At 38.9% G+C, this 9,715-nt stretch overlaps 1 protein-coding gene across 1 annotated transcript; it reads right to left on the bottom strand.

Annotated features, from left to right (window-relative positions):
- Positions 1-2,872: 2,872 nt before the first annotated feature.
- On the bottom strand, positions 2,873-7,340 carry LOC121974832 (probable metal-nicotianamine transporter YSL12). Its single transcript, XM_042526090.1, has 6 exons — positions 6,700-7,340; positions 5,115-5,278; positions 4,942-5,039; positions 4,721-4,855; positions 4,330-4,519; positions 2,873-4,184 (listed from the first exon to the last, which is right to left on the bottom strand). The coding sequence occupies exons 1-6, from the start codon at positions 7,100-7,102 to the stop codon at positions 3,078-3,080; spliced, it is 2,097 nt and encodes a 698-aa protein (XP_042382024.1). The 5' UTR covers positions 7,103-7,340; the 3' UTR covers positions 2,873-3,077.
- Between the last annotated feature and the right edge of the window lie 2,375 nt (positions 7,341-9,715).

The following is a 9,715-nucleotide window of genomic DNA, read 5'->3' as shown; positions in this document are numbered from 1 at the left end:
CATTTCTTTCATTTATTTTCATCACTTCCATATCCATTGCCTATAAAAAATTTAGAGATAAATGGATAAAAATTCTGGTTATTATTTTAGGGATTTGTTCAACTCTTTAAATATCGATGAAAATTCTAGTGAAAAAAGTTCTCGAGTCCGTCCTAATTTTTTCAATCCTGAATTTCCATTTCCCACTCAACATCCACCAAATTTTTAACCTTTTCCATACCCACCACCATATTATCATAATTTCCAAAGTTATCCAAATTCTTTGAGTGACGACTCTCGAGCTCCGTTTTATACATATCCTCCAGAATATTGGCAGAGTAGTCAGTATTTCATGCAAATCTCATCTCATTAAATTAATCCGCTTCAATCACCAGAGATTCAATCAAATGAATCGAGAAGAGCTAGTGTTGATGCAACTGACAGTGATAAAGGTACACCTTATGTAGTCCCCGATTCACAATTTCCTCCATTCTCATCTGAAATAGGGTCCGACGATATTATTCTCAATCAAGCATCAAATATGGGCAACGAATTAGATGAAGATCATAGCAAGCGAATAGTATGTGCAGTAGTAGATGATAAGTTCCTTGCAGCGGTCTACACAATTATAAGTTAAGATTTAGTAGTTGGTAATGCCCAGAAGAGTGAGTCATTTTGGAAACGAGTTATGACATACTTCAATACCAATCAAGCTAAGGGAGCTAAAAAGAGAACTGTGGAGAAAGCAAAATCACATTGAGCTTCGCTGAAAAAGATCGTAAATAGATACAATGGAATCTATAATAAATGGTATAATGATCGACCAAGTGGATGGAGTGACGAGGATTTGATGATGCGAGCTCATGAAGAATACAAGAGTACTTTTAAAACTACTTTTCAATATGAGCATGTGTGGAGAATCATGAAAGATAGTTTGATGTATGCTCCTCAATCCTCAGAGCGAAGGGCTACAAAGAAATCAAGAACATCAAAATCATCATGTGCACATACCGACTCTTCTAATCCTAACACAACTGTTGATATAGATGATAGAGAAATCCGATCTCGTCCAATGAGATAGAAGGCAACAAAGAGGAAAGACAAATAAAGAGTATGCCTAATTGATGAATTGAATCAGGCTATGCAATAATCAATGACATATTTGGAAGAGTATAATAACAATAAGAAAGTAGATCAACTCATCTAAGCACATCAACTCCTCGTAATGGACACACAAGGCATGACAGATGAACAACTTCAAAATCATCTAGCGATATGTGAACAACTGAAGAAAAAAATTAAACATGCAGTTAATTTCTATGGTTTATTTTATCAGCTGCATGTTTATTTTATTAATTATAGTTTATCGTTATGTATTTTATTAATTTAATATGGTTGGTATCTCTGTATTTCAATTTTAAATTTATAAAATATTTATATTTGTATGAACTTAAATTTATATGTCTTCTATTATATTTTTCTTAAAATAAAATATAAGTTAATTAAATGGTCATGAGTCCCATAAATATTTAGTTGGTGAGATATTTGATTGTGGAATTGAGAATATTTGAGAGTGAATATTTGATGGGTGAGACCCATAAATATTTGATTGGTGGGGTATTTTATTGTGAAAGTTGAGATATTTAAATAGTAAAACATTTGAAGAATGACATGAAAATAAAGACCATAAATACTTGAGAGAAATATCCCTAACTATTATGGATGTTATAAAATTGAACACAACAAACGTGGGATTATACAGTCTCACGGGTGGCATCATGCCCAAACATCACATCGTTCTCTGGCTATTGACTAATGGGCAATTGTAGACCAAATATTGACTAGCCCATATACAGGGTAAGATGTATCCACTATGTCCGATGACGGATGAGACACAAAAGGATATTTTCTTCAAATGTGCAATCAGTAGGGAGTTGTGAACCAGGGTGCGTGCTTGGCTACGTATACCAAGGGAGATAGCTATGACGAGAATGTCGAGAAGAACGCTAGGAATTTTCAAGCGAGAGATTACAGACACATATATGATCACTAAGGCAACAGTGTTGGCTACATTTTTTTTTTTTATGAATCAATACATTTTACTTATTAAAAAATAAAAATACTAATTATGAGTTTAATGGGGACATTAAAATATAACGGTATATACTTTATATGTATTGAATTTTTTTCATAATTCAAATTTCTAGGTCTTTGATTCAACTAGTCCTGAGGTGAATGATTTAACATCATAAATTGGCTAACAGATAAATCTAGAAATACAAACGACACCTCATCTAACAATTAACGTCCCAGATTTTTCATTCAATTAAAAAGATATCTTACACTATGAAAATTAAGATTCAAATTGTGAGTACTTTGAGTTTTACCGTTGCAACATGCCTAGAGACATTGTTAATATATATAGATGGTAAAAAATTCTAAATAGATCATTGGGGAATTTTTAAAAAATCAAAATAGAATTAATAATATTAAAATAATAGAAATTCAAAAAGAAATCAATAAAGATTTAAAATAAAAATCAGAATATAATAATTTATAACAGTTAGTGCGTAACCAAAGCATAATCCGAACAATTCATATGTTTGAAGATATAATCGTGTGGCAACCAGAATCTACAGGCGCCTAAAAAACATTGAATAGAATAAAATATATGAAACCTCACAGATTTCTAAAGTCGACTCTAAATATAAAGTTCAGTTTCATTATTATTATTATTGACAAATAAAAACAGCAATCCAAACTCGCAAATCAATGTATCTGATTATCAGAGTGGAGACCAGCAGAAGATCCATCTCATTTTGACAAAAGATTTTATCATGAACACAGACATTTTGTTTTTTGGTATATGCCGCGTTTGCCAAAATGCTACAACTGAGAGAATGTTCATACAACATTTCCAATTTATGTTCAGGATTCAGACATTTTGAAATATGCACATCAAGATAGATAAAGCACTGCTAGCAACACAACCAGCAAATGTTTTGGCTGGGAGAGGATGCAAAGTAGACAAGGAAAGAGAAAAAAAAATAGTAATATGGCATTATGCCATAATCACAATTAGGGCGATGAGGAGTGATTTAAGACAGTGACGAAATGAAAGTATCCACCTGGTCGTTCATCTTCCTCGAAAGAAACTTCATGCAGATTGGTGGCTTTACTTGAGCAAGTGCCAGCACGGCTTGTGGCAGAGTCCATATCCCATCATCACATATCAAACCAGATGCCACTGCCGGACCAAAGGAATCTGCCTTCGGCTTGTTGATCTTTTCCCAGATGAATAATATGACGCTTCCGACAAACATATCGATGGCGAAGTATGATCCAATGTAGAAAGGAATAGCCATTGCCATTGGGATTGGTATAAACCGTGCAATCTTCGGGCTAACCAGATCTTTTATCAAGTTGATCATAATCGCGACAGCAAAGAAAATGAAGCAGAGAGTGAGACAGTGTTTTGGTAGTGAGCCGAAGCCGTCAACTCCAAGAATAGCCATGTTACGGTATATGGTGGCATAGGGTGCAGGGTACTGACTTCCTTCTTCGCCAATATCTTTGAAGGCCTTGAAGAAAAGCCAGAAAACACTTGGAGCGATCACACAACCCATCGCGGTCCCAATGATTTGGCTCACAAACATGGACCGGGGAGAAGCCAGTGTTAGGTAACCAGTCTTGAAATCCTGCATAAGATCTGAGGCAGTCGAGACAATATTCATCATAACACCACAGGCCGCAAGGCCAGCGAGGACATCACCGTGAGCGGCACCAGCCCAAGCTCCAATTACAAAGATAGCAAGCTTCCCGTAGGTGGAAGCCAAAGACCAATCTGTAAGACCGCACCCATAGGCATTGCAGAATGCTAAAACTGGGGCGAAAATATAAGCAACCAAGATGAAGTACCACTTGAGTGGAGGGAAGATATGAGGAAGAGTAATGATGGAGATTATAGCAACCGACACATAGCCCCCATATGCTACCCATTGTGGAATTTGATCTTTAAGGAAGACCTGAGTTCGCTTTTCATCGTCATAAGAGACGATAGCAGGTGCAGGGCTGTCATCATCTGTAACAGGAAGAGTGCTGGGACCTTGGCGTGCTGCAGCGACGAAGGTAGCAATCGTTCGATGTAGAACCTTGACAAAGTTATAAAGGCCATCACCAAGAATTATGGCAATGCCTATGAATACCTGTACAATGCATGGATAAAGAATGAGTAGAATAGGAGAGAAAAGGGAACACAACTACGTACTAAGAAGTGAAAATATGTATGTGATGTAATTCTAACAAAAGCAAGTTAACAACTAGTGACATTCTAAATGGCCAGAGGTTTACCTTATAGCCATTCAAACCATGAAGGCTACTTGGTGGTGTATCAGCTGGATACCAATGACCTTTTTGGTTATTTATAAGAGGCCACATGATTCCCCACGAAAGGATGCCTCCCAGGAGAACAGATACATTCACCAAATATGGGCAGATCATTCCAACTCCAACATATGTTGCAGAGAAGTCAAAGTAGAACCTGTAAGAGAAAAGGTTAAGCCACAAGTACCATGCTTATCAACTATTTTATATCGAATAATATTTTCTTTGCCTCAGGACCCATTACACTTTTCAGTGTTCATGCTTATCAATTCTAACTATAAGATATATTGATTGACCTTCAACTAATTATTTTCAACACATACAATTAAATAGAACAAATCCAGGTAATCCAAACTACCTGTTCTCATAGGCTTTAAGACCAAGGGTAGGGAATGATGCAAAGCCACAACCATCAGCAGCAGTATAAAACCACTGAAAGAATCCCCAAAAGAAGCTACCAATAAAGCACTTGCCTAGCATCCATACTTGCTTCCTAGAAACCAAAAAAAAAAAAGTTTCACATAAATTATGCTGGATATTCCAAGATGAAAGAGAAATGAAAATTCATATGTTTATTACTTGGCTAATTTTTCACCATTCAATGTATGGAAGCCGTTGATAAGGTATGCAGTGGCAGTACCACTTGGATAGATCAGCTTGTAGTCGATGATCATTATCTATAACAAGTTTAAGTAAGCATCCTGACAGCTATAGTCAAGTTCAATCTTCAAGAGCATGAAAATTGGACAAACCTTTCTGAGTGGCACAACAGAGAATAAACCAATAAAGCTAACAACAAACATAAATGCAATCATCCATCCTAAGCTCGGTTCCTTTATATTCTGAGAAGTATCTTCTTCAGTTGTTTTAGCAGCAATTTTTGAGCTCATACCAAAAAGATAACTTCCAAAACCACCTGTCAATAAAAACAAAAAAAAAAAGTTGTATAATGTTAAAATCGTTAAGATATATAATTCAAATACAGTACACAACCAACATCACAGTTTTCTTCATGCAAGAGCTATCTTATACATTCTCTCCCAATTTCTCCAAAAGAATGGAAGTCAACTTTAAGTTTGAAACAATTGTCATCAGTGGACCAAAATGGTTCCCGGAGAAACTGTTTCCATCTCGTACATAAAAGTTCAAAATGATACTCTAATCTTAGAAGTCTTTCTCGAAAACCATATCGCCGACTATCAATCTCACTTAAAAAAAAAAATACTAAACATGGATAAAGTATGGGTTGATATTTGACCATTTCGGTTTGTTCAACGTATACAATTAGTCAAGTTTTACAGGAATGAACCTTGAAATACTTTTGTGGTGATTTCTATCTCAAAGTAGGACCCACACTGTTTATATATAATTTAATGAACTCCAACCCTGGTCTCAATCTATTGGCAATTTGCATTACTAATTTAAAATTCAAAATTTTGTATTAAAGATATCAAATGGTAAAACATAAATGACTCCCCATCTCACATGCTGTCGCATGTGACAAAAACAAGAAAAGAAAACAAAGAATAATTTCTTAGGAATTGGCAATATCAAAGTTGATATTATAGTGCATAGTTTGTTTCCTTCTGGTATCCATAAGATCCTGTTTTCCTTTTTTACTTTACTGAACTCATTCTCTCTGAAGAGAAAAAACAGAGGCAGAACTTTCCTAAAAACAGATACTATGTTTTCAGAACAATTAAAAGAGCAATCAAAGTAACAAAAAAAATGATCTTTATCGATTTTCAGATGATTAAATTCACTATCCTATGTCAACTGATGACTACAAAATGCACATGATCCCTCAACCCTCCAAAGTTCTGTGAATGCCCACAACTCCCACCCACCAATCGTCTTTGTAAGGATAGCAAGTATCTATCTTCTATTTTTACAAACGCATTAATTGATAGAAAGCTATAAAGTTCCACGCTCCATAATTGCTTTCGCCAGAGGATTTCAAAAACCATTCCAATTTCAAGAGCATCTCCTCAAACATAACACTCAAAGACTAAAATAAACAAAGATTACTCTTGAAGGATAACAAAGACATTTCGAAATCAAACTTTTGGAGCAGATCAAAATCAAAAGAAGAAATCAGAATTTTTTAGGAACTAAAGCGCCATCACTCAGAGCTCTATAATTTCAATCTTAAAACTAGAACAAACTAAAATGATTAAACCAAAAAAAAAAAATCAGAGATTGAGAAACCCAAAATAGTCCCTATACTCGAAATGCTTAGAAGGAGAAGTATCCGATTTTTGAAATGGCATCTTTGAAAAACGACGAGAAAGAAAGAGGGCAGAAGGCAAAGACTTTTAGGGTTTCGGAATCGCGTACCGCTGAAAGCGAGGCCGTAGGCGGCGACGACGCAGGTCTGGATGACGGTGTTCTCCTGTCGCGTGAAGGGAGTCCGAAGCAGTCCGGTCTGCTCCAGCGCCTTCGTCCATAGCTTGACGAAGAAGAACCCGAGGAGCCCGGCAGCGACGTTGAGCGAGGGGATGATCCCCGTCGTCAGGTTCAGCTTCATCACGATGACGCTAAACATCACCGAGAGGAAGAAGCTGACCACCAATGCGCGGGCCGTGAGCTGCTCCCGCCACGGCGGCACGCGCTGCCCCTCGAACGCCCGCTCCACCGACATCTCCTCCTCTTGCTCCTCCTCTCCTCCCTTTTCCTTCCGCCTCCGCCGCAGCTTCTCCTCCTTGACAATGCTGTGCATCTCAACCTCTTCGGACGCCATGTGAAGAAGGGATGGGTGACGATTAAGCCGTAGGAAATGGGTGCCGAGGAGGTGAGAAGAGAGGCTGTTTATGAAGAGGGAGGGAGGGAGGAAGAACCACAGGATCGATTGAAGGATTCGGTTAGCTGGCGAATGGTGTTCTTAACAAATTGACTTGGGAAATGTGAATCTTGGAAGCGTCCACATCGGGAGGCCACTCCCGTTGAACGGATTCGACTGTATTTGGAATCCTCCAGCCGGAGTCATCAAAAGTATATTTTCAAAAAACATTGAACGGATGTCTCATCGATTATTTTAACCTGAAAGCGCTCCGTATTCCAATAATATATTATAGTAACTACTTAAAATTTTAAAATACATCTATCTTGAAAATAGCTCTTATGATATTTTTATAGTAGATACTGAATTTACGATCCAATTTAATTAACTGTGAAATATATGTCTAACTGCTCACGCAGTTAAATCTTAAATTTTAAAATTATTTTAATCAAAATTATATTTAAACAGTTATAAAACCTATCAAATTTTATTATTTAATTAAGAACATGGATTATTTAATAGCTAATTTTGATGAATTTAAAATTTAATTATGTTAATATTTTTTATTGAAAATAAATATAAAGTTTATTAGTAATATTTTTTATAAAAAATATACACGGTATGATTTTTTTTAGTCTCACATTATAAAATTGATAACACCGTGAAAATAAAAATTTCTATAAATACTTTAGACTCACAGCATTAGAAAGTATATATTTCTCGATCTTTTGACTAAAATCAAGTATAATATCTCTTCTTATCACATATAAAAAAAATTAAATTTTTACGAAGGAGAATCTATTACAGTAGCTTGCTGCTGGAGTTCCTACTCTTATATTATACTATTACATGAGCATGATGCACCCTTATCAAGTCTAATTTATGAATCTGGATACTAATTTATATGTATTCATATATTATATTATATTATATTATATTATATTATATTATATATAAATTTTGTTATATTACGGACTCTATCCTGCGGATTGTTATGGACCAACTGCCATGTCATATTATTTTATTTTTTTAATTAATATTTTCTCTTTCTTAATTTTTTTCTTCTTCTCGTTGTAACGAAGCCCGCGCCTCGTCGTCGTTGGCCACCCGCCTGTCCGCCGGCCGCTTGACCACTGCCTCCTGACGCGCTGGAATCCGGTCGCGATCCCGTCGGATTCCAATCGCGATCGCGTCCGAAATCCAGCGCGATCGCGGCCGGACTCCGGACGCTATCGCGACTGGATGCTTGCGACCGACCGTGCCAGATGCCAGCGAGATCGTGGTCGGATTCTGCGATCTCGCCGCGATCTCGCCGGAATCTGGCACGATCGTGTCCAGTCGCGAGCGTCTAGTCGTGATATTGTCCGGAGTCTGGCCGCGATCCCCCGACGGGTTCACCCTTGGGCTATAGTGTGGGTGGGTCCAGGCGACCGGAGGCCGCCGGCGGTGGGCAGATGGCCGGTGGCACGAGGAGTATCCGATTCTACATCACTACAGCTCGGCCAGGTACCGAGCTTCCGTCGCTCAAAAGGCTCAAGCATGGAAGAATGAAGGTTAAGCGGCCGCCCCGCTCGGCCAAATAGGGGACGCATCCCCCAACTTGGCAGACATGGCTCCCTCGCGCGATAGGGCAGAGCCGAGATAGCGGATCATTGGCCGATCAGATATCCCGCTCGGCCTGACCATGATATCATCCAGGCGGCCAGCCAAGCGGTTCTCCCGCTCGACCTAATAATAGACAAAAGGAGTAGTTGACAATATCTTCCTAGGGACCGGTGTCACCGACAAGCGGCATGGTCAGACAGAGAATCGTACGATGGAAGCTTTCACTATCACGTCAGGGATATGCTCGGGCTGTTAAGGTATGGTGTCAGGCACGCTTTTTTGACACGTCCTTTCTAAGTATGCTTTGAGAAGCATGCATGCTTTGGGAAATGTGCGTGCGCCTCCTGGTAGCCCTATAAGGACCCTCATGCTTCGACGGAGGTATGTTCATCTTAATGTGGCTATAGTTACGTTGCTGCTTTCTTCTCTCTTCTCTACTTCATTCACTTGCTGTCGGTGACTGATTTGAGCGTCGGAGGGTCATTATCGGGGAACCCCTCCCTGGCTCGGCACTAACGACTTGTGGTTGTAGGCTTAGCTCGTTGGAGGTCCATGTTATCTTCAGTCAACATCCAATTAACGTGAGCGCCATCTCCCTAGTGTCCGTCGATTCGCTCTCGGATAGGATCAAATTTGGCGCCGTCTATGGGAACGCACCTGAATTCGAGCCGAGGAGATGGAAGAAGTTGGACGTCTCCACGCCGTGATGCTCACTCAAGAGGAGCTCGACGCGCTCATACAGGTACGGGCGACAAAGATAGTCAAGCAACAGCAACAAAAGGCACTAACTGATCGGCTGGCACAACAAGCGACGTCGGCCTCGGGAGGCCGAGCGGCCCACGAAGACCAGTCGGAGCAATTCTCCATATGGGGACAGAATAAGATGCCGACCGGCACTCCAAGAGAGGTTCCACCAGCGCCCATTCCGTTTCACCAGGCGTTATTTCAGACGCCCTCAGAGATTGCTTA

This window comes from Zingiber officinale, chromosome 4B (assembly GCF_018446385.1).
Source record: "Zingiber officinale cultivar Zhangliang chromosome 4B, Zo_v1.1, whole genome shotgun sequence".
Taxonomy (NCBI): Eukaryota; Viridiplantae; Streptophyta; class Magnoliopsida; order Zingiberales; family Zingiberaceae; genus Zingiber; species Zingiber officinale.
Note: the sequence above shows the minus strand (reverse complement) of the source record. Positions and strands in the feature narration are given on the sequence as shown.